At 31.9% G+C, this 25,265-nt stretch overlaps 2 protein-coding genes across 2 annotated transcripts in view; both read right to left on the bottom strand.

The window, feature by feature from the left end:
* Positions 1-1,127: 1,127 nt before the first annotated feature.
* The window catches only part of LOC139516029 (nuclear RNA export factor 1-like), a 43,026-nt gene continuing 18,888 nt past the window's right edge, over positions 1,128-25,265 (bottom strand). The window contains exons 10-24 of the mRNA XM_071305836.1: positions 23,835-23,923; positions 18,624-18,731; positions 17,739-17,848; positions 16,342-16,378; positions 15,673-15,741; positions 9,529-9,645; positions 8,498-8,544; positions 8,242-8,306; positions 7,799-7,914; positions 6,770-6,812; positions 6,073-6,142; positions 4,969-5,026; positions 4,429-4,598; positions 4,035-4,095; positions 1,128-1,967 (exon numbers count right to left, since the gene is read on the bottom strand). Of these exons, the coding sequence (XP_071161937.1) occupies positions 1,929-1,967; positions 4,035-4,095; positions 4,429-4,598; positions 4,969-5,026; positions 6,073-6,142; positions 6,770-6,812; positions 7,799-7,914; positions 8,242-8,306; positions 8,498-8,544; positions 9,529-9,645; positions 15,673-15,741; positions 16,342-16,378; positions 17,739-17,848; positions 18,624-18,731; positions 23,835-23,923 (1,199 nt within the window). The 3' untranslated portion in view covers positions 1,128-1,928. The remainder of the gene's footprint in view (positions 1,968-4,034; positions 4,096-4,428; positions 4,599-4,968; positions 5,027-6,072; positions 6,143-6,769; positions 6,813-7,798; positions 7,915-8,241; positions 8,307-8,497; positions 8,545-9,528; positions 9,646-15,672; positions 15,742-16,341; positions 16,379-17,738; positions 17,849-18,623; positions 18,732-23,834; positions 23,924-25,265) is intronic.
* LOC139516030 (piggyBac transposable element-derived protein 4-like) lies at positions 19,796-23,729 on the bottom strand. Its single transcript, XM_071305837.1, has one exon. The coding sequence runs from the start codon at positions 22,510-22,512 to the stop codon at positions 20,716-20,718; it is 1,797 nt and encodes a 598-aa protein (XP_071161938.1). The 5' UTR covers positions 22,513-23,729; the 3' UTR covers positions 19,796-20,715.

Genomic DNA, 25,265 nt, shown 5'->3' with positions numbered 1-25,265 from the left:
CAATTTTTGATGAAATCAAACAAAGTTTTATTTTAAACCCCCATTTGGACCAACTTGAAAACTAGGCCAATAATTAAAAATCTAAGTACATTTTTAAATTCAGCATATCAAAGAACCCCAAGGATTCAATTTTTGTTAAAATCAAACTAAGTTTAATTTTGGACCCTTTGGACCTTAATGTAGACCAATTTGAAAACGGGACCAAAAATTAAGAATCTACATACATAGTTAGATTCGGCATATCAAAGAACCCCAATTATTAAATTTTTGATGAAATCACACAAAGTTCAATTTTGGACCCTTTGGGCCCCTTATTCCTACACTGTTAGGACCAAAACTCCCAAAATCAAACCCAACCTTCCTTTTATGGTCATAAACCTTGTGTTTAAATTTCATAGATTTCTATTTACTTATACTAAAGTTATGGTGCAAAAACCAAAAATAATGCTTATTTGGGCCCCTTTTTGGCCCCTAATTCATAAACACTTGTGACCTCAACTCCAAAAATCAATCCCAACCTTCCTTTTGTGGTCATAAACCTTGTGTTAAAATTTCATTGATTTCTATTTACTTATAATAAAGTGATGTGGCGAAAACCAAGAATAATGCTTATTTGGGCCCTTTTTTTTCCTAAACTGTTGGAACCAAAACTCCCAAAATCAATCCCAACCTTCCTTTTGTGGTCATAAACCTTGTGTCAAAATTTCATAGATTTCTATTCACTTAAACTAAAGTTATAGTGCGAAAACCAAGAAAATGCTTATTTGGGCCCTTTTTGGCCCCTAATTCCTAAAATGTTGCGACCAAAACTCCCAAAATCAATCCCAACCTTCCTTTTGTGGTCATAAACCTTGTGTTAAAATTTCATTGATTTCTATTCACTTTTACTAAAGTTAGAGTGCGAAAACTAAAAGTATTTCCTGTGACTTTTTTTCCTACATTCATAATTATGGATGGACAGACAATGTGAATGTGGTATAATTTTGGATGGACAGACAATGTGAATGGGGTATAATTATGGATGGACAGACAATGTGAATGGGGTGTAATTATGGATGGACAGACAAGGTGAATGCAACTTAAGTGTGTGTATAACAAAAGGAAAGAAAAATAATGACAATTAAATATTTCAGATACCATTTTTATTAAAAAATAAAATGATAAAATCTTTCCATTTTCAGTTTGACCCTTCATGATCAATTAAAACTAAACAATAAATTTCTGCACTTCTTCATTCATTCTAACTTCTGTAAATATCATTCATTAAAAAACTCATATTACTCCACATTCACACATAAAAGGATTCAGTATTTATAAATAATTCATTTTGCATGTTAAATCAATCAAATTAATAAAATATCTCTTTTTCACCGAGTAATTATTCTTCAATAGCATCTATACACATAAAACAATACTGCATTAACAGTTAAAAGTAACAATACACCATCAATGTTTTTGTTTGTTTTTTTAACAGTCATACAAGGATGGATGATTTGATAATTACAATATAGATAGCACTACAACAGTTTATCTGAAACTGTTAAATGAACAAACAACATATGAATGACAATTGAATTCTTTTTTACAAATTGAGCAAATAAATCTTTTGACCGGAAATGATCTCTTCATTTAATTTGTACATCATATAATAACAAGTTTGACATTCAGAGTTTATCCTACATTTAATCATCTGTAAGTGTCATTATCTGTACTTGTTGATTTTCTACATTATAGATGTACATACAATACAGGATTTAATTTGAGATCAGATCAATTGTGTTAATTATACAGAACCACAGTTTGAGCTACAATAATTGTCTATCTGCTCAGTGATTGGATATCATTGTTACACAGTATTTAGGTCCTCTAATAAGTAACAAAACTATAAGTCTATGATGAGTAATTTGGCAGTATGACACATTCTTTTATCAACTTAGAAAAGCTTCTGGAGGAATCTTGTTTTGCTTCTGTCAAAATAAAATATAAAGTTTGAAAAATTATTCAATATAAACACAACAGTTCTTAAATTCTTACATAGAAAACAACATAGCTTTTTTAGTTCTTCAGAAAAAAAAGTTTTATAATTTTTGTGTTGTGCAATACATAGTCGTTTGTTACTGTGCATTATATTTGTTTTCGCAGTTGATTTTCTTGATTGAATTGTTTTTACATTTGTGATTTTGGGGCCTTTAATATGCAGTATGGGATTTTCTCATTCAGGAAAGCTGTATGGTGACCTATAGTTGACTTTGACATCATTTGGTCTCTGTTGGAGAGTTATCTAATGGACAATAAAACCACAAATCCTTTTTTTTAATATATATATATTAAGAAAAAAAAACTAAAACATTCCATTCTTTTCACACCGCTATTTATCCCTTGTAAACAGAAATAATTGAAAACAGAAATAAAATTTCTAAAATAAGAGGATAACCAGATGCTCTGCAGGGTGCAGCTTTATACGACCACAGAGGTCGAACCTTGAACAGTTGGAACAAGTATGGACACAACATTTAAGCTTGATACAGCTCTGAATTTGGATTGTGATTAGATAGTTGACACAACATAGGTTTCTGACACAGAACGAATGTGGTCTAAGAACTTAAACTTAAAAACTTAAAATTTTTAATAAATTGGACATTTACCTATTATGGTCCAATATCCAAAATCTGAATACATGGTTAGATTCAGCATATCATATAACCTCAAGAATTCTATTTTTGATGAAATCAAATAATGTTCAATTTTAGACCCTTTTGACCTCAATGTTGACCAATTTGATAACCGGGCCCAAATAAAAATCTAAGTACATGTTTAGATTCAGCATATATATCAAAGAACCCCAAGAATTCAATTTTTGTTAAAAATCAGACAAAGTTTAATTTTGGACCCTTTTAACCCCTAATTCCTAAATTGTTGGGACCAAAACTCCCAAAATCAATCCCAACCTTCAATTTGTGGTCATAAACCTTGTGTTAAAATTTCAGAGATTTCTATTTACTTATACATGTACTAAAGTTATTGTGCAAAAACCAAGAAAAGTGCTTATTTGGGACCTTTTTTTAGCCCCTAATTCCTAAACTGTTGGGACAAAAACTCCCCAAATCATTCCCAACCTTCCTTTTGTGGTCATTAACCTTATGTTAAAATTTCATAGATTTCTGTTTACTAATACTAAAGTTATTGTGTGAAAACCACGAAAAATGCTTATTTGGGCCCTTTTTGGCCCCTAATTCCTAAACTGTTGGGACCAAAACTCCCAAAATCAATCCAAACCTTCCTTTTATGGTCATAAACATTGTATTTAAATTTCACAGATTTCTATTTACTTATACTAAAGTTATAGTGCGATAACGAAATGTCTTCGGACAACGACGATGCCAACGTCATACCAATATACAACCAAAAAATTTTTTGCGGTCGTATAAAAACCATCAACATAAAAATCATCCAAAAATTGTCATCTAATATCTGTGGACATACAACAATAAGAAATACAAATGTTAAAATTCCAAGTTCTCCAAGCACTGAAGGTAAAAGATTGCTTCCAATTTTCACTGTTTTCTTAAAATTGAGACACTGCATTGCATATTTAGGCATAACTGTGAATTGTGTTATTTCCCTGTACTCCTTTCATGATAATAAAACTTTATAAAATCCAGAGTGCTTTTCTGAATTTGCCTTGGATAGAAACGCTCAAATCCAAAAAAAATGGCAATAGATTTACACCTCATTTTGTTAATTTGATATATGAGCAAATATTATTAATTGCTTGACATGGCCATGGTAGTATTTAAAGAGTGTACACCACTATGCCCTATGTTGAGATAACATTGGCTTTTCTTATACTTTGTTTTGTTTTATCAGTTCTTTGTCGTTTGTATTAGATATTTTGATTGTCTTAATGCATATCTGGTGCAACAAATTTAGTACCTTTAATGTATGTCAGAAAAATAGTGTTCAGAAGAATTAAACACTACATTATTGTATTGTTTAAGATGACTGTAAAAATTAAAATGATAGTAAATACAAACCTGTAGTTCAGAGAATACCTTCCCAGCTTCCATATAATCCCAATTATACTGTTGCAAACATCTGTAAAATAAATGTATCAGGGTTATTATAATATGCTATGTTGAACAAAACTTTATATGGCTTGTTTGCATAAAAGCCTGTACGAAGTCAGGAATTTTACAGTTGTTATCAATTGGTTTGTTGTGTTTGAGCTTTTGATTTTGCTATTTGATTTCAGACTTTCCGTTTTGAAATTTTCTCTGAATTAAGTATTTTTGTTATTTTACTTTTTGGAAACTTTGTTAGAATGTTTGCTCAAGCATTGTAAAAACCTTGCTCTCATTATTGATTTTACAACCTTGTCTTTTCATTAGTAGTTACCAGAGTAAATATAAAACCAAAATTAAAGCTTACTTTGCTGAGTAATCAGCATTCATTCCTGAGTCATGACAAAAACTCTGGATCTTCTGTTGTTGTTCTGGTGTGAATGACGTACTGCCAGCTGGTGGAGGAAAGAGTACTGATGGTCCCTCATTTGGAACTGGACTAGAGGATGGTGTAGGGGCCTGAGACTTGAAGGCTTTCTGTAATAAACCATGTTATGAATATTGTGAAATACATAAATATATGTATTTGAATGGTCAGATAGTTATACCCCAAAAATGGCTACAAATTTTTCATCATCTGTCACATTTGAAAATAAATGTTAACCTTTTGAAAAATATCTTTTAAATACATGAAGACGTTTAATGTTGATCTTAGATGGATCAAGCAACTATCTTTTTTGGTCCCTTGAGTACTTGTTTCTGTACTTATACATCCTTGGTTTTCAAATGTTTGGCTTTGAGCTTTTTTGATGAAGGTGAATTCAGAAAAAAACAATTTAGATGCAAAAAACTTATTTTATACTGCATGGTCTCAAGAGATTTCTTGAATGAAATATGTAATATATACCTGAAACTGTTCATGTGAAGCATTTGTAACAGTCATCATATCATTTACAATCACCATCCTGTAGAATAAAATATGTTTAACTAACAGTTCATGGAGCACTAAATACTGTGTGATACTAAATAAGACATATAGCAAAAGCAGCAGGTAATATTAGCTCCTACCAAAAAAACAGGTGTAAAATGAAGTGCTTCCAAATATTGGTTTTACAATGAATAAAGTGTTCGAGACATGTCTATGCAACATTGTTTGTAACATTTGTTTTACTGTACTTATCCAGTCACCTTTGTGCTATTATAATACAATTAAGTTAATTTCTAGGAAAATAAATTAATTTACAATTAAAATATCTTTATTAGAAAGAACAAAGTGTGTATTACATGTAAAATGTCCTATACCTAAATAGAATAGTCCATTCAGGACATTGGACATGAGGAAAGCAAGCTAGCTATCAATTATTTTAATTAGCTCTGTCAAAAACAACCAGGTAAATCTACAGTTAGTTAAATGACCACCTGTTGATATTAGCTCTCACAATACCTATTGTACAATTTAAATTGACAAATTGTATTGACAATTTTTTAAACTGGTCAGGCAATAGGCATAATAATAGCATAAAGGTCATGGGATAAGCACAGTAATTGGACAACATCACTAATTTCATGGCATCAACCCACAATTGATGCTATGAAAACTATATGCAAGAGCAGAAGACATATCTTAGATTTTTAAAATATAATTTGAAGGTGCTTTCTGTCAGTTTTATTAGAATGGAGATAGCAATATTGTATTTTAAGCTCAGATGACATTAGCAGTTCATCTTAAACAAATCTAATCACAAACTAATACATGTGAACTAAGCAAAAGTTTCAGTCAATAGACTGTGACTGAGGGGGCAGGGCAAAATATTCTCCATGAAAATCACTACTAATACTACTGCATTCCAAAAACTATTGTAAATTCATTATTTTGGGACAAAGGTGGTCACAATTTTCTGTGTTCAATTATATACTGAAGATTATATATTTCAATGTCAAAAAGGAGAGAAACACATGTATGGTAATATTTATTGCACAAAAAGTAATTAAGTATCTTTGTAAAGCTCACCCAGTGCCACTTGGTACCGTTACAAAATGTCTGCTGAATGATCTTATGGGTGGTTTATCTGATCTACTATCTAAAAAAAAAGTTTATTCATAAATGTGAAAAAAAAATACCTGTAGAATTATTTTAACTAGAGGCTGCATCTCTCATTTGGTGTAAATAATTCCAAATTGATAAACATAAACATCACTTTTTCAAGAACAATGTAAGATATTATAATCAAAATGTTGTAGACATGGTTTTTAAAACTGTAATCTGGAATAATGCAAGACATTACAAATTTCTCTAAAAAAGAAAAAGATATTTTATGCAAAAAGTGTTATGTCTTGCAATTGGTAAAGAATGAAAAACTTTGGATATGCTTTTCAAATATTTATGAAATTCAAGCATAAAATAGGTTTCATGTTTAAATCATTGTTTTGTTGTGATGACAACATATTTTGGATTGACAAGGTGGAATATTTGTAGACTACTACTATACCATCTAAACTTGAAAACAAACAGTTTTGATATTTTGCAGTGGATTCTAATTTTGACAAGAGAAGAACTTGTGTTGATTCTGGTCAGGCCACTGAGGCTCCATAGAAATATGTGTCAAGTGTTTAATTTCACAAGCATCATGGCCATATTGGATGCCATTCATAAATAAACAATCATTGTGTTGAAATGTAATATTGAATAAAGCTATGGGAATGCTTACCTTCTTTGAATACACCCAAAACTGTGAAGCTCATAAGAGTAGACTGAAAAATTAAAAATATTAAAAAATAAAGTTGATAAAATGTTGCCATGTCTTTAATAAATATAAAATGTTGACATGTATTTTATACATGTATTTTATAAATATAGATGCTATCAATGCATCAAGCAAGAATGACTTTTATCTTTAAACAAAAGACTTACATTGTATAACATATAACATAAAAAAAAAAAATATATTAAATGTATGTGTCAAGAGTCAATATCTGCAGTATCAAATGAAAAACGCCACAAGAAACTCTTTTTCTCAAGATGGTGGACAATATTTCATGGTTTTGTTTATGATACACCCTAAAAAAATTGTGACTTTAAAAATCTGCACATCTAATAGTAACAAATTTTCCTGTTGTCAAAAAACAAATCAACTAACAAACTAAATTCTGAGACAGTTTCATTTAATTCTGAACAGGGATTAAGGCGGAGAAGCAAGATGCAAATGTGAAGATATGAATAAGTCCATTTTTTTCCATTTGTAAAGGGCCATAAAGAAAGGGACATCACTAAATTCAAACTTGATCTGTGCTTTTTGGTAATAAGCATTGTGTATAAGATTCCTAACATTTGGTTGAGATTAAGTTAGATTAATTGATTGGTTGGTGATTGCTTTACATCGTATCAGCAATGGTGACAAGTGTAAAACTTAATGAATACCACCTCCACTACATCAGGTGCATAACAAAGTGAAAAGGAAAGATATTAATTAGATATGACTGATAGAAAAGGACAATGTCATGTAAATTAAACAGATTAAGACACAAACACATAGTAAGTGATTACATATCTTGGCTTTGGTCCGTATACCTTTTGTAAGATTACTTTCTGTTCAATTAACTGCCAAATGGCCATTGTTATTTTTTGTTAAATGTATTTATCTATAATTTATCAAATGTTACATTAAACTATACCATTGATTTATAGCCATCTCATATTTTCTTATTATATAATGTATTTATACATAAAGGAGATTTACCGAGGCATGATCAACGTCCACCACAAATGAGTTGTAATCATGAGTTGTTTTTGGCAGTTCACACAGCTGTGACACAATTCCAAGTTTTCCTTTCTTAAGAACTTTTTGACGTTTTCCTGAAATTAAAATCATTGAAATTTAAAGCCAGGAGTTAAACAATGATGTGAAGTTTAAAATTTTAAATTATATCAAATTCAAATTCTCAAACATATAACTCTCTAGTTCAAATAATGTGGCATCCCTTTTTAAATCTCTACTTGAAAATCAAATATCAAAATATATATCATTTAATTTGTTACCAACTTTTTTTAAAACAAATTTTGACTTATAATCATTAATATATAATATTGTGACCTCTCATCACTATGCTATGCATTCTTGTAATGAATGACAACTGGTCTTTAACATACCCAAATGTAACCAAGCAATAAATTTTAATTTACCTGGGTCTCTTGACATCTTCAAAAGATTTCTGCTCTCTGGCATGTAATCATGTAACTTTGGTTGACTGAAATGAATACATATGAATTAGTTGGAATAGTTGAACATGTTTTCAATCATCAATTCATATCTATGGCATTCTATGTACAGTACTTTAAAGGGAAATACATTTTCAATTCTGCATAATTTGACATAAAACTAATGACAATTCTGATGATATTGATTGATAACAAACAAGATGAACAAGTATAATCTTACCCATATTCAATCAATGGATTAAAAGCTGTTGACAGCGAGAACAAAGCCTGAAATCACACATAATATACAATATATATAAAGTGCTTATTGAACCATATACTTCTTCTTTCTCAAATTCTTAGTCAATTTATACTACATGTATTCCAGAAAAGCTGATAATGATCAAAGTGTGAAAGATTGTTCCAAGTTCTCCATTGGTCAATACATGTATTAAATTATGACTTTATATTTTTATGCTTTTTATGTTTTTAATTTTTTTTAAAATGATGCATATGTTTTTTTAAAACTAAATGGATAGTTTTCATTATTTAAGAAAATTCTTTAATTTGTCCACATTTAGAGGAAGTTTACTTTTTTTTAATTGCTTGTTTCAGGAACCAATTCACCGACATTTTTCCGTATGCAAAGTGACCTTAGCGTGAACCTTCTCGTAAAAATTCGGTGATCACAATACCCATGGATCTGTCACTGAAACAAACTATTATCTGATTGTTCATGTTAAACACGTGCTCAATATCCATGCTTTTTTGTTGATTGTTTACTATAAGGTGACAATCTGTAAACTTTGGAGTCAAAACACGGCATTTAATGAGCTGCCATATTTATTAAATCATAACAGACAGAGAGAAAAAAAAATAACAATTATACGATAAATTTGCGTAAAAAATGATAAAACCGTGCACAGAAGACTTAGTTTATGATATATACATGCATTGGTTCAAGAATTGGATAAACATTATTTTTCACCAGTCACTCGTTTCATATGACTTTTAATATAAATACTGTTAATATAAATAATGTAAATTCAGAAATTATTGCAAAGTTTTTATTATTGCGAAAAATGTGATAGGATTATATCACAATAATAAGAACTCACATTTTGAAATTTTTTATATGAATTAAACATTATTTTTCTAAATATCGCCAAAAAATTCAAATCCCATTTTAGTCCAAAATGACTAAAATCGCAATAATAAATGCATGCAATAATTTTTGAATTTACAGTATTCAATTTGTAATCTAGATCTTACATCATCTTGATAGGCAGGAAGCAGTGACTGTCTGTCACCAGAATCATATATTGTAAAATATTCCTTTAGAAACTTCACTGATAGTTCCTGTAATTCTGGACTTAAAAAGAAACTGCCCTGAAATGGTTAAACATAACAAGTCATTCATTTCATTCTCCTCTGGCGTAGCACATGGTACGGTTGGTACGGTTCCAACCGTACCAATTTTTACTGCAAGTACGGAAAACCGTACCAAAAAAGAATCAAAACATAATTTTTTTTTTTAGAATATTATGCAAACATCGATACAATAAACGTTTTACATTTACCTCTGCCTGTTTTCTTAAAGAAAAAAAAACGTCTATCAACATAAAAAGTACACAGCAACGTCAATATGTATGTTACCACAGTACCATAATCAGTTTAATGATTAGCAATTTTAAAATGATTAATTAACCGGAATTGTTTTTGATGCTGTTGCAAATAATGTTGGATGTTGTCATTGGTTCATGCTCCAATCTGACACAGACTGAATAAACTGAAATGCCATGATGGATAATCTGAAAGATGTTATAGCCAGCAACAATCGTCAGCAACAATCGCCAGCTAATTCTACAAGTCTCCACACATGTTGTTTAGTCGTTCTTTAAGTTTAACGCTTCAACTTTGAAACATTTTCACGCTCGAAGAAGCCAGCAGTTTTTTTCTTTTGATGAATTGTTGCAATTTTTGATTCCAGATGATGTAAATAGCAATCAAAACAACTGGAAACGGTAATTGTTTATACAATGTCATATCCTTAGGTTTAGCAGGTAACTGATTTATGTAATGATTTCACTCAATTTTTTAATAAAACCATCACAAGTCAAGATTGTTGGATTGAGTGTTTGTTATTTTCTAAATGTCCAGTTGCAAATATTTCAAGCATAATGTCAATTGAAATTAGAGTTGAGGTTTTTATAATGTAAGTTACCATATTGTAAAAGGGAATATATTAACCTTTATCGTGACTCCGGAATTATTCATTACAAGTCGGGATTGGTTATGTTCGGGACTTCGTAAGACCCCTTCCTACCCCTTCATGCACTGTGGCTTTCTTTAAATGCCCTTCCGTAACATAAACCCTGAGCATAAATCACCATTATTTCACATATCTATACTTCATCGGGCGGCGGTTTTCGTGAGACCGTCAATTTACTCTTTCCATTGCTCATTATGATAATTTAGAAAAACTATATCACCGTATATCAATACACCAGATATTGGTACTTACCAAGCGGGCTGGATAAATTTTGACCTCACAGGGTAACAAAAATCTTTGTTTTGTTCACATAATATCAATGTGTATCTCAATCTTAACATAATTGTTGTTTTAAGAAATGATTTGGTCGTAGGTTAATGATAAGAGATGTCCCATTATTTTCCCAATACAACAACGATTACTAAAAACATGTGCAAATACTTGTCAAAGAAGTTGGCACTCGTCTCATCCGATTTAATTCTATATTCATTGCAACTCTTTTTTTTTATAGAAGGCCAGTGTGTGTGTAATAAGTATAGTTGTATCAATAATTGGCTTTGAAATCTTTCATGCATATGTTTTTTATTGAAATTTTATTCCTAAAAGAAGTGTTGTGTACGGTGTTTAGCTGACAACATCAACCTCTGTACAGTGCATAGTTAAGTTGCTGTACACCGTACACAAAAACAAAATTTTCATACTCGTTTATTACCCAACCAGGTGCTCCGCAGGGCGCAGCTTTATACGACCGCAGAGGTCGAACCCTGAACAGTTGGGGCAAGTATGGACAAAACATTCAAGCATGATACAGCTCTGAATTTGGATTGTGATCAAATTTTTGACATTACATGGTGTTTTTTTACACAAAAAAAATGCCAAGATTTTACAAATCAATTAAAGATTTCTTCTTCAAACTTTTTAAATCTAAAATTAAATAGTTGACACAGCATAGGTTTCTGACACAGAATGAATGTGGTCTAATGAACTTAAAAAGTTTTTTTTGCCTTTGAGCAAATCACTATGCTGTTGAATATTAATCCTCTCAAAAAAATGTTTGAAGAAATTTTCTTTTTATTTATGAAATCTGAAATGAGAAAAATTTAACCCCCCCCCCTTTTTTTTCACATCCCTGTTTCCCTTTTTCAAAACTGATATCAATTCAAATTTCTAATGGAGTTTGCAACAATAACTACTCTTTTAAATACATCATAAAATATTAAGATGTAAAAAAACTGCTTGTTATCACTGAATGGTAAAGATTATTTAAATTTATCAGTTGGTAGTAAAAAGTGTATATACATTGTATATTGTATATAACAAAGATTTAAGTTGATTCTAGACAAAGAAAGATAACTCCAATTAAAAAAAATTCTTGCTATTGCACAAATAGGATATTTCTTGCTTACTATTCTGGACAAAGAAAGATAACTCTAATTAAAAAAAAATTTGCTATTTCACAATATTGTGCAATTAGATATTTCTTGCCATTGCACAATACTGTGCAATTGAAAAGACTTGCTATTGCACAATACTTAATATAATAATTTTAGATCCTGATTTGGACCAACTTGAAAACTGGGCCCATAATCAAAAATCTAAGTACATGTTTAGATTCAGCACATCAAAGAGGCCCAAGAATTCAATTTTTGTTAAAATCAAACTTAGTTTAATTTTGGACCCTTTGGACTTTAATGTAGAATTTGAAATTTGAAAACAGGACCAAAAATGAAGAATCTACATACACAGTTAGATTTGGCATATCAAAGAACCCCAAGGATTCAATTTTTGATGAAATCAAACAAAGTTTAATTTTGGACCCTTTGGACCTTAATGTAGACCAATTTGAAAACTGGACCAAAAAAACTTCAATAATCAAGAATCTAAGTACATTTTTAGATTCAACATATCAAAGAACCCAACCGATTCATTTTTTGTCAAAATCAAACTAAGTTTAATTTTGGACCCTTTGGACCTTAATGTAGACCAATTTGAAAACGGGACCAAAAGTTGAGAATCTACATATACAGTTAGATTCGGCATATCAAAGAACCCCAATTATTCAATTTTGATGAAATCAAACAAAGTTTAATTTTGGACCCTTTGGGCCCCTTTTTCCTAAACTGTTGGGACCAAAACTCCCAAAATCAATACCAACCTTCCTTTTATGGTCATAAGCCTTGTGTTTAAATTTCATAGATTTGTATTTACTTATACTAACATTATAGTGCGAAAACCAAGAAAAATGCTTATTTGATGTCCCTTTTTGGCCCCTAATTCCTAATCTGTTGGGTCCTAAACTCCCAAAATAAATACCAACCTTCCTTTTGTGGTCATAAACATTGTGTTTAAATTTCATAGATTTCCATTTACTTAACCTAAGGTTATTGTGCAAAAACCAAGAAAAATGCTTATTTGGGCCCTTTATTGGCCCCTTATTCCTAAACTATTGAAACCAAAACTCCCAAAATCAATCCCAATCTTTCTTTTGTGGTCATAAACCTTGTGTCAAAATTTCATAGATTTCTATTAACTTAAACTAAAGTTATGGTGCGAAAACCAAGAAAATGCTTATTTGGGCCCTTTTTGGCCCCTTATTCCTAAAATGTTGGGACCAAAACTCCCAAAATCAATACCAACCTTCCTTTTATGGTCATAAACCTTGTGTTAAAATTTCATAGATTTCTATTCACTTTTACTAAAGTTAGAGTGCGAAAACTAAAAGTATTCGGACGCCGGACGACGACGACGACGACGACGACGACGACGACGATGACGACGACGACGACGACGACGACGCAGACGCCAACGTGATAGCAATATACGACGAAAAATTTTTCAAAATTTGCGGTCGTATAAAAATTTCAAGGAATGAGTAATCACAGGTAGGTTTATGATTGGTAACTATTTCTTTTGCCCTGTATTAGCTTTCTTTCAGGTAAAACATGTAAATGATTATGTCTCGACAATTGTATCGAAATTGAAAGTTGGTGTTGACCTTCACTACAGGAATTTCAGATGTTGAGAAATGTACACTGAATGTTGATAAAACAAATCAAAGATTTTCATTACCGTGTCAGTTAAAAATTGATCACGCCCTCTTGATTAGTACCTATATCCGCTGTACGATGAAACACAGTGTATATGAATGGTGTAAAATTTCTTTAGAAAGTGATTTGTATTAATAAAAAAGGATCGCCATCAATGGAAAAAAAGACAAACCAGGGAAGAAATAAGACACACAAGGACAAACAACACCATGCAACATTAAAAACAAAAAACATATTAGTGCTCCAGAGGGGTAAGCAGATCCGTCTTGCAAAACAACCACTGATAAAAAAATCATGGTAATGCGGCAGGCTCTCTAGTATATGTGCATATGACAAAATCGTACGCAATACATATAGAAAAGATACAAATTATCAAGTTCACAGTGCTTTATTTCAGTTCTTCATCTTGATAGTCGCTGCATGATTTTCAAAATTTATCTTACAAGCCACTCACTAGTGTTGACTTAAGTGGTTGTCTTGAAGTTCACAATATAACATGTTAACCCCGACGCAATTTTGCACCTGTCCGACGTCAGGAACCTCTGGCCTTTGTTTTTCTTGAATTGTTTTCAATTTTAGTTCTGTTGTGTGTTCTGGAGTGTAGAAGGGTGTGTATATTCCTCTGAACAAGTCAAAGTGTTTCTTGGCCGGAAGCCCTGTAGTATAAGACTTCTGAGATTCATATCATTTACCTCATTATGAGTACCATCTGGTATTGTTTTTTTTTACTATCAATGCTGAACCCGAATTCGGGTTTAACATTGATAGTAAAAAAAATATATCCTATAAAAAACTTTGAATGTAAATGATATGAACCTCGGAAGTCTTATATTATAGGATTACCAGGCCGGCTGCAGCCTACCCAACTGGCCAGTGTGTGGGGATTCCCGTAATGTTTTGACACATTCCTGATTTCCATTCATTTTTCTATTCACTATAGCTCAATAGTGCTAGCCGTTTTTATTGTTTTATTTTAAAAACAAAAAAATAAGATCTTATAACAAATAAACTGACAGAAATCTCTTATAAATCATGAAATTTGCTCAATAATTTGTGGCGAGGTACAACATGACAGTGTTGTTCTCATTTACCGATCTTGCTATGTAAATGACACAAAAAAAGAAAACAAACTACAAAACCCTCAAGACACAGACATTCATATTTTTTTTCAAATTGTCGAGTAAAAAATGCTGCCTGTCAAATACATTTTTTAGTGCCAGGAAACACTCAGAATGCAAGATTTTAACATTAGAAACCTCAGAGCTCCTGGGGGCCTTAAGTGGCCCTCATACCCCTTGCCGGGAGGCTGGATGAGGCACTTTGATTCCCATGTCTAATTGGACAAAACTGTACCATTATTTTTGTGCTACGTCTATGTTCTCTACTATTATCCTGGTGGTGATCATTTACTTTGTTTGACTATAACAAGAATCAGACAAAAACTTGCAAGTCCTTTATCAATTTTATTTGCAACTTGTTCAGAATCTTGGGCAGGGTTCACACTACTTCAGAATAATAGGGAGAAGTTACTTCTCTTTTTGAATTGATAGGCCGAAGTGGTAATATTTGAAAGAGAAGTACTTGTTTGCTCTTGGCGCTACAATGCATGGTTTTTACTTAGTATAAAGGTTGCATTTTTGTAAATAAAGACAATGCAATTTCCCAAGAGTGTGAACTAGTTGTAATATCATGATTTATATATGTCTTTTCCTGTTTCTGTTGTTGGTTTGGTTGGGGTCTCATTTTTCCCTTTTATTCAAACTTTAAAGGTATTGGTCTTTACAATCTTTCCTACTCATATTATAATTACTAGATTTAAGTATATATTTTTTTCACTTATTCCACAATTAATGAAGAGAAATTACGCTACACTTTTTAGTTCATTGTGTAAACTTATCTACCCACAAATGTCTTAAGATGACCTATAGATATCTTTTTTGGTGTCTTTGTTGTGTTGTTGAGTTGCTGTCTTGCTGACAAATACATGAACATCTCCCTATCAGTTTGAGACCTCAAAGATGTAATAAAAAAAGTCATTTGTGAAAACAGCTTCATCACAGTTCAATAATTTCAAATTAAAATTAAATGTTTACTGACCTTTTTTGGAGGTAACGATGATGAAGATTCCAGGTCAAATGTTATTGGAGGTGGAAGGTCATGGCCATCCTGTAAATAATATTAAAATCAAGTGTTGTATGAATGTGTCAAACTAGCAAAGTGTACCATGTATATTGAAAAACTGCAAAGAGCAATTATATTAAACATTTTCATTTCCCACAATTTATAACACCTTTTAACAACTTAAAATCTTTTATTTTTTGTCTACATTTTGAATCTTTTCTTACCACTTGATCTTATTTTTAATTATCTTAGTAGAGACCAAAATTACTCAAGTGGAAGTTAATATGAGATAATGTCACCAAATTAAAGATGTTGACAGATTTCAACTTTGGCAGAACCAAAGATTTGGACTTTCTAAAATATGTTTATGCAGAAAATGATTTTCACTTAGATATTCCACTATTTCATAAATAAAATCCGCAACATTCTAAGACCTAACCAAACCTGTATCAAAGGGTGAACTAAATAAATGTTGTATATTTGTAAGTTTCTCATTAATGAATAAAAGCAAATATGACAATATTGAGACCATTGCTACCAAGCATTACTGATTTTAAAGTGGTTAACAAAATATATAAATGCTGCAAAATGTTTGACTTTAATATATAAAACTATAGTTTGAATGAATAAAAGATATACACTTACAAGTTTTATCACTTTTGGGAATCTTTTGCGTACAGCACTGAAAGAAAAGAAATCTGTAGATATTCCTATTGCTTACATTCTAAAATGTTCATCTTTATCAGTTATCTCAACATACATGAATTTGAAATTCATAACAAATCAATTAATTTTGTGCATCTTATCAGATTCTCTTTAACTGACAAGTAAATGTTTAATCAAGAACCATTTCACAGTATCATATTAGGAGTGGCAATGTAAATGATATCAAAACAAGTCTATGGTGAAATGGCAAATTACAAAGTTATTTTAAATGACTATTGATAAGTAATAAGCAAACATATTTCAGTAACTGTACATACGAAAATTAAAAGACGTGGTATTATTGCCAATAAGACAAGTATCCACCAGAGACCAAACTATATAGATATCATATTCTATTTGAAAATTACATGAAGTTAATATTGACCACAATCTTATCTGCCTGCCAGCAATAATTATGTCTTAGACAGTACTGACTAGTTTTGTGAAACATGTACATAAATATTTTTAGTTGCTAAAATACAGTGAGAAATTGGTCTGGTATCTGTGAAAGAGGTTTAAACCCTGAAACTAACCCTTCTCCCCCTTCTATAAAAAATCTTCAAATAAATGTACATCAAAAGTTTCTATGGGCATTGAGCTTTCATGAGACACTATGTATGCAGTCATGTTTGAGATATCAATGATACTTGTGGATGTCATGTGAAGTGCCAGCTGCCCCTGTCTTAGGTTGTCTCCCTTTCTGGGAGATCTTACCCGTCATTGGAAGCAGACCTGTGTCACTTGACAGAACAAATATCCAGCATCAGCCCCATAATACATTTGATGAAAAAATCAATACTTCATTGAAGAAATCAGCTTGTCAAAATATCTTTTCTGATTCACCAATATAAATGATGACATGAGTTTTTCTTACAGAAACCAGACCAAAATTGTAAAATTAGAAACTGAAATATCTTTGCTTTTAAAAAGAATGTTGAAACATATTCACACTTACTAAATTTGAAACTGCCATTTAACCAACAACATAGTGTGATACTATTACAAAGCCATTCCATGATATACCATTCACATTTTTTATATATTGTATCAAAATCTAATGATATACCTTTCACAGTTTTAATATTTTCTATAAAAAAAACGATGATTTCTTATTTTTTCTATTGAAATCCAATGATATACCTTTCACATTTCTTATATATTCCATATATGTGGATATACAAGAAATTTCTAAATTTCACAGCATTGCAGTAAAATGATCGTTGGTGTATGTGACACATTATAATTACTACCTTGATATGAGCTGGATGTCTCTAGTATAGATATCCATCCAGCTGGTGATCATTAGGCTTCGGGCCTGTAGTATAGCCACCTATTACCTAATATATGCTGTCTGATCTTTAAACCTATCACATAAATCATTTCCATCTAGAATAAGCTCCTGGAGCTTCCAGCCTTTGATCTTCTCCAATTCTTGTATGACTCTGATCTGGAAAACAAATTGAGGACAATCATTTAGCAAATTATTAACAATCTGGTATCAAAAAACCAAAGTACTCTTGTATTGTTCATAATCTACACATGGATGAGAGTGTGTCAGTAAATTAAGAAGTAATCTTACAAAAGAGCTTCTATTATAAAGTTGATTTCAAAATTCTATGCATTTATTAACTATGTCTTCTGTGGACATTTCAAAACCTATTAAATCAAAGCTTATAAAATATTAGTCTGTTTGTCTACATAACTCATTTTAATTTGATGACATTTTCAGTTATGTTATATATGTATAATCAACCTACGGTACAATACATATATATTAAGAATCGAATTAATTGGAAAGACTGATGGTTCAAGTGAACATTGACACTTTTGATGAGCTGACCAGTAAAATTTGACGGGTGGGTATTTAAGAGAGCTTCCTTGAACATTTAAAGGAAATATCCAATTGAAAATGTATGCATGGTGGGGTCAAACAAAAAGTGCCTTCCTATCCCCTTCCCCCTACATTTATTTTTGGAACAGCCCTTATGTATTCATAGCAGATGAGTTTTTTTTTATAAATGAATATTGTTTACACTGAACATTCACTCAATGTCAAGATTGTTAATATTAAATTACAAACCTATTTTGTCACTGGAACAGAAATTTTACAACCATGATTTCCACGTTGAGGTCTTTTAAATGTAAAATAGGATGCACTTATTAAAAATTTATCAATATATCAAAGCTGTAGAGAAAATTGTATATAACAATATCTAACTCACCAAGTTTTTCCCCATGTTTAGTCTGACTACATTTGGAGCTTTAGTCACAAGGTCTCTCATGTTATCCAGACCCAACAATTTGTTCTCACTCACATCAAGAGTTTCCAACTGCAAAATAATTCAGAGCATGATTTAGCATGTTAAATAGTAGGGAAATAAAGAAAATTCTAAATAGTTTTATTAAATTCTGAAAACCGTATATCTGTGTCAGAGAAAATCCAATCTTAATAAACATTCATAGTACATGTACTGACATATGTGTGAATGGAATTTGTGATTAAAATACTGTAATTTTTTTTAACTAAAAGGCTTGTAGTTTATCCATGGAGCTGCTATAGTTGTAATGTTTTCCCAATATGAGTTGTCTTCAGTTTGAAACAGTTTTTTTTGTAGCCCTGTAATATGGGTTTTATTATTTATTAACTCTAATGTAATGTGTATGTTAGGGATAAATATGACTACATCCATAATATATTACACCCAGCTCTGTGAATTTTCTAGCAGCAGCTTAGTTGAATGAAAATATTTAACAAATAAAATGCTCCACAGGGCGCAGCTTGATACGACAGTAGAGGTCAGACCCTGAACAGTAGGGGTAAGTATGGACACAACATTCAAGCTTGATACAGCTCTGAATTTGGATTGTGATTAAATAGTTGACACAGCATAGGTTTCTGACACAGAAGTAATGTGAACTTAAAAATATTTTAAATTGGACATTACCTTTAATGGTCCAATATCCAAAATATAAATACATGGTTAGATTCAGCATATCAAAGAACCACAAGAATTCAATTTTTAATGAAATCGAACAAAATTTAATTTTTGACCCTTTTGGCCCCTAATTCCTAAACTGTTGGGACCAAAACCCCCAAAATCAATCCCAACCTTCCTTTAGTGGTTATAAACCTTGTGTTAAATTCTATTGATTTCTATTTACTTATATTAAAGCTAATATCTGGAAATCATCTGTCTTCTGACGTCGCTGATAACGACGATGACCCTGTGATACCAATATACAACCATAATTTTTTAATTTTTGCGATTGTATAAAAATTGTTTGGTTCTGAATATGATTCTGATCAAGTAAAATTGAACTCCGAGAAAACAGAAAGTCCCTGAAAACTTTGGATATTACAATACTATTTCACTTAAGAAGGGTTGGGATTAACACTTTCCTTACCGGATTGAACTGGTCTATGAGTTTCTATGACATTATCAAATACTGCACAAGACCGTCACCGGCCCGAATTAATTCCCAGATAAGTGCGCGTTTTCGCTTATGTTTAGTATATGGGGAATTAGGGCAGTTGTAGCCGTCACAAGACAGGAACCGGAATGAAAACGGTAGATTAACATGTCAAACCATTGCTCAGAAACTAAATTACAGAAAACTAAAGTTATTTACGTACATTTAAACATGCAAGTAAAACGAAACAACAAGTTTTACGAACAAGCGTTCGCTAAAAAGTTTAATATACTTCTAAATCTTTTAAATTGCCGGCGACTTATGCATATTATTGTTTTCCCTATTAATTAACCACATCTGAAAAGATCATCCTTGACCAAGAGAACGATTACTCTAAGAAAAATCGAGATATTCTTTCATTATCGATCCATCTTTTTTTTTTGTTCAGCGTTCAGCCATTGATTTGTGTAATGTTGTCATTGCCTCGTTTTAATTCGGAAACTTCCGAGATATTTATAGACGAAAGGGTCAATACACAAAAATGTGTACTCTGATTTGCACATGTAACATTAAATGGTTCAGCATGCTGACAACAGAATTTAAAAGTAAATGGAATGCATGCAACTACAAGTCAATTAACAAGCCAACTTTTATGAACAGGTGAAACAATTACTTACTTTTAACAAGAAAAGAGTCCCAGAAAACATGAAAAGTTTTTTATGCAGATAAACACAGATACATGTAACCACTGGCACTGGTTGACAGCTGTTTTACTTTATAATTCACACAGTTTTTAAAGTTCAAATAATTTTCTCCAACAGTAATTTAAGTCTCCATGATTAGAATAAATGTTTCAAACGATTTCCAACAAAGTAACAAACGATTTAAAGAATAACTAGTTAATCAACAGTATTTTGCTTTTGTGTGGTAGGCTGTAAACCACTCTGGTAGGCAGAAGTGTTTACCACATTCATTACATCCATAAATGGTTTGTCTTCTCTTCTCCTGCTTACCAGCAGCAACCTTTGCCCAACACACATGGCACCATGATTTATTTCCAACAATGTTAGGCATATGTCTCTCTGTGAGACGTGATGGTACTGGGGCTGCAGCTTGACGACCTTTGTTACTAATGCCACAGTAACCATCTATAAGACTACTGGTAATTTGTCGGGAAAATTGTAGAAATGTCATTGCAGGTGAGTTGCCGACTGTTTGATGGTTTGGACTCAACAGAAACAGCCTGTATGCATTATACTTTAAAATTTCCAGAAATTTAAAAAACACCCGTTTATACCACTTCTGTGTTTTATGGTTAAAGCAGTAGTACTGTATATACTGATCAGCTCTGTCGACTCCTCCCATGTACTTAGTGTAGTCGGCTATGATTTTTGGGCATGGTATGTCTGCTTTGTTAAATTGACCATCTACTTGAACCAAACGCTGTACTTCAGACATAGAATGATCATGAATTGTTGAAATTGCTGATACAATTTTTTTGTCTTTCCATAAGACACCAGAAATAGCCTTCCTTTGAAAGAACTGCATGTCCCCCCTAGTATTGATACCAACAGGCCGCTTTAACATGAAATCAGCTGGTAAACCACTTCTGTTTTTGCGGATTGTTCCACATGCTGCAGTTTGATAGTTATCAAACAGGGTTTGAAATAGTTTTGGTGATGAAAAGAAGTTGTCAACATATACATGGTATCCCTGCCCAACAATATCAGCCCCCTCTATACATTTTTTTACAACATGTTCACCCAACTGGCCTTGTGGTCTATCAGTTTTTCCTGTATAAACATCTGTATAGCAGATGTATCCTGTATTTGAATCTGCAAGTGCCCATATCTTTATTCCCCATTTAGTTGGTTTGGCTGGCATATATTGTTTGAATTTGACCCTTCCTTTGAAGGGTATCATACATTCGTCTATAGAGACCTGGCGTGAAGGGACGAATTCTCTTTTCATGGATGTGTTGAACATATTCAAGATATTTCTAATTTTATAAAGTACATCATATGATGGATGACCTGGTTGTTGTGCATTATGGTTGTTACTAAAATGAAGATATCTCATGATTTGCATAAATCTATTCCTGGGCATTGTTTTTCCAAATATTGGAGATTCCATGAAGGGATCAGTTGACCAGTATAGTTTGGTTTCTGGTTTAACATCAATTCCCATTAGAAAGCAAAGACCAATGAAAGCTTTTATTTCTGTTAGACTTGGTTTTGACCAGGCAGATTTATTACCCTCTGGGTTTTCAGTAATTTGTTGATTGGCATATCTTTCAGTTTCATTAATTATATGTTCAAATAATATGTCATTCAAGAACAATTTGAAAAAATCAATTGGACCCTTATCAGCAGCTAAAATAGTAGCTGGGCCAGTTGCCCTTCCATCTGGACCTCTAGGTTGAAATAAATGAGGTAAACCCCTTTCATAAATATCAAAATTGTGATGCCAGTTGTTTCCAACATTGTCTATATCTGGGACTACTTGGTCATTGACATTATAAATAGGAATGGGATCATCGATAGGTTCTGTTTCTGAGTCCTCGGACTCGTTTCCTGAAGTATTCAATTCAAAATCATCACCTATTCCTTGATCTATCAATAATTGCTCGTACCGTTGAGCAGCCTGCTGAATTTCATCGGCTTCAAAACCGAAGAATTCCTCGTCTGAAGAATCGGACATTTCAATTTTGTTATTTGTTTACAGACGACATATTAGAATCACATGATATATCACATGTATTAAGAAGGGAACCCCCGAGTTTTAATTGGACGATATAAGGTCAGAGTTAAAAATAAAATGAAATGCGAATACACATTCCAACGTTCCATGCAAGTAATTGCAAAAAGAGTTGTTGAGTATTTATTTATTAGAAAATTTTGAAGAACAACTAATCGTCTATGTGAGACATACTCGGTCTACCTTTTTTTATAACACATACGCGTGTTATTAGTTATCATTTGTGAAAATATAAAATCGTAACAATATGCAAATGAGTTCCAAGAATCCTCGAGCACCAGGAAAACACGTGTTAGATGGAAAACATTGACACATGTTTTTAATTTGGACTCTGATTAACCTTCCAGACAGGATGGTTTTTTTCACACGTTAATTTAAGTTTCAAACGATTTATGAAAAAAATAAAATCGTATACAAATGAGTTCATAACTTCGAAAAATGCACATTATTTTTACCGCAAGCACATGACATCTCACATGACATTACGACCGTAAGAAACGGAATCCCCGTTTTTATTGGTCAACTGAAGGCCAACTTTAAAGGTCAATATATTTATAAAATAGAATCGAAAAACACAACAAAAATGGAGACTTGCATGCGGTCTCATTTTTGGACTAAATAAATGTATGTCATGGCCATTTACAGGCATAAATGAAGAAATAACGAAGCAGCAATAAGGTTAGCGCAACCGAATCTGAAAACGACAACTTTCAACGAAATGTTGGATTATATTGCCCCCTGAATATCCGCATTGATATGCAAATGATCGCCAATGAGGTCACGGAATTGACATTTACAATTTTCACCGGAGAAGGCCTTTTTCAAAACGTAAAACATTGAAATAAACAGCTGTTGAACACATGCTGCTCCACGGAGGACGCCATTAATTTCTTCCCTTTAAGAATGACGTTTCAACTGTATTTTTCTGATTTTAAACAGTACGATTACACTAAACGAAGCATAAAAACAATTTTCAAAATACGTTCAATGACTACGTCCATTTTCCCTTGCAAGCGCCCCGCCATTTCGTTATCAAACTGATTAAAAAACATACCGAGAAATTATGCCTCAAAGCATCGTTGGGCCAACGTCAGGCGATGCGTTGAAGCAACGTCGGGCCAACGTCAGGCGATGCCTCAAAGCAACGTCGGGGATGAAAGGGTTAAAGGACTTTTAATTCAAAAAGCTCTTCTTTAATATGAAAATGAATCAAAAATGATGCAAGAAATTTATTCTCAATGAATCTGGTTGTAAATAGAACCTACCTCTGGTATGTTTTCTCCTATAATATCAGAAACTTGAGACATGACAGTTTGTTTGTTCAATGCCAGATGAATTTTATCTTGAGAAAGAGCTGAAATGAAATGTATATCTCAAACTGCATGACTTGTCTAAAGAGTACATGGTTTACTTCTAATCAAGAATATATAGAATCCATGGAATTAAGTACAGTTAAATCAGGGTTATTTTTTGTGTGTATTACATATGGCAATTGTTGAACATATAACATATATGCGAGATTAATTTATGAAATTTTAACAAATGCTTCATAAAAATAATGCTATCAATATAAAAATGCCAGTTTTTTTGGTTTTATGAAACAACTGCTACAATTTTCACAATTTATAAATAAAAAAAAATAAAAAAATCTTAACTGAAAAGTAGTCCATTGAATATTAATGAATCCATTGTATATCATTTGCATAACTAAATGACCTTTTAATGTCAAAGTACAGACTGATGTCAAACATCCAGGTCCTAAAATTATCTCTATACCAATGTTTGTTGGGAAAAAATAAAGCTGCTCTAAATCATTAGAAATATAATTTGGAACAACCATATTTGTCATACTTAGTTTTTTTCAGATTTATTGTTTGTGATTTGATGTTGACCATGAAATACTAAAAATATCAAATTACTGCCAAAACCATCAGTCAACTGTCAAAGCCCCCATATGATTTTCAATTACACATGTACACATTTAAAATACTCGACTACACAACTTGTTTGGTTGTAAGGGTACACTCTGTATTATAGAATTATTGTTATACTTACTGGCATCATTATAGAGATTGCTGAGGTTAAGAGCCTTTGTAGCTGGATTGTATATTGTAAAACTTACTTGCATCATTGTAGAGATTGCTGAGGTTAAGAGCCTTTATAGCTGGATTGTATATTGTTATACTTACTTGTATCATTATAGAGATTGCTGAGGTTAAGAGCCTTTGTAGCTGGATTGTATATTGTTAAACTTACTTGTATCATTATAGAGTTTGCTGAGGTTAAGAGCCTTTGTAGCTGGATTATATATTGTTAAACTTACTTGTATCAATAAAGAGATTGCTGAGGTTAAGAGCCTTTGTAGCTGGATCATATATTGTTTACTTACTTGCATCATTATAGAGATTGCTGAGGTTAAGAGCCTTTGTAGCTGGATCATATATTGTTATACTTACTTGTATCATTATAGAGATTGCTGAGGTTAAGAGCCTTTGTAGCTGGATTGTATATTGCTATACTTACTTGCATCATTACAGTGATTGCTGAGGTTAAGAGCCTTTGTAGCTGAATTGTTTATTGTTATACTTACTTGTATCATTATAGAGATTGCTGAGGTTAAGAGCCTTTGTAGCTGGATTGTATATTGCTATACTTACTTGCATCATTATAGAGATTGCTGAGGTTAAGAGCATTTG

Source organism: Mytilus edulis, chromosome 3 (assembly GCF_963676685.1).
Source record: "Mytilus edulis chromosome 3, xbMytEdul2.2, whole genome shotgun sequence".
Classification (NCBI taxonomy): domain Eukaryota; kingdom Metazoa; phylum Mollusca; class Bivalvia; order Mytilida; family Mytilidae; genus Mytilus; species Mytilus edulis.
The sequence above is the reverse complement of the archived record's forward strand: the minus strand, read 5'-3'. Positions and strand labels throughout refer to the sequence as shown.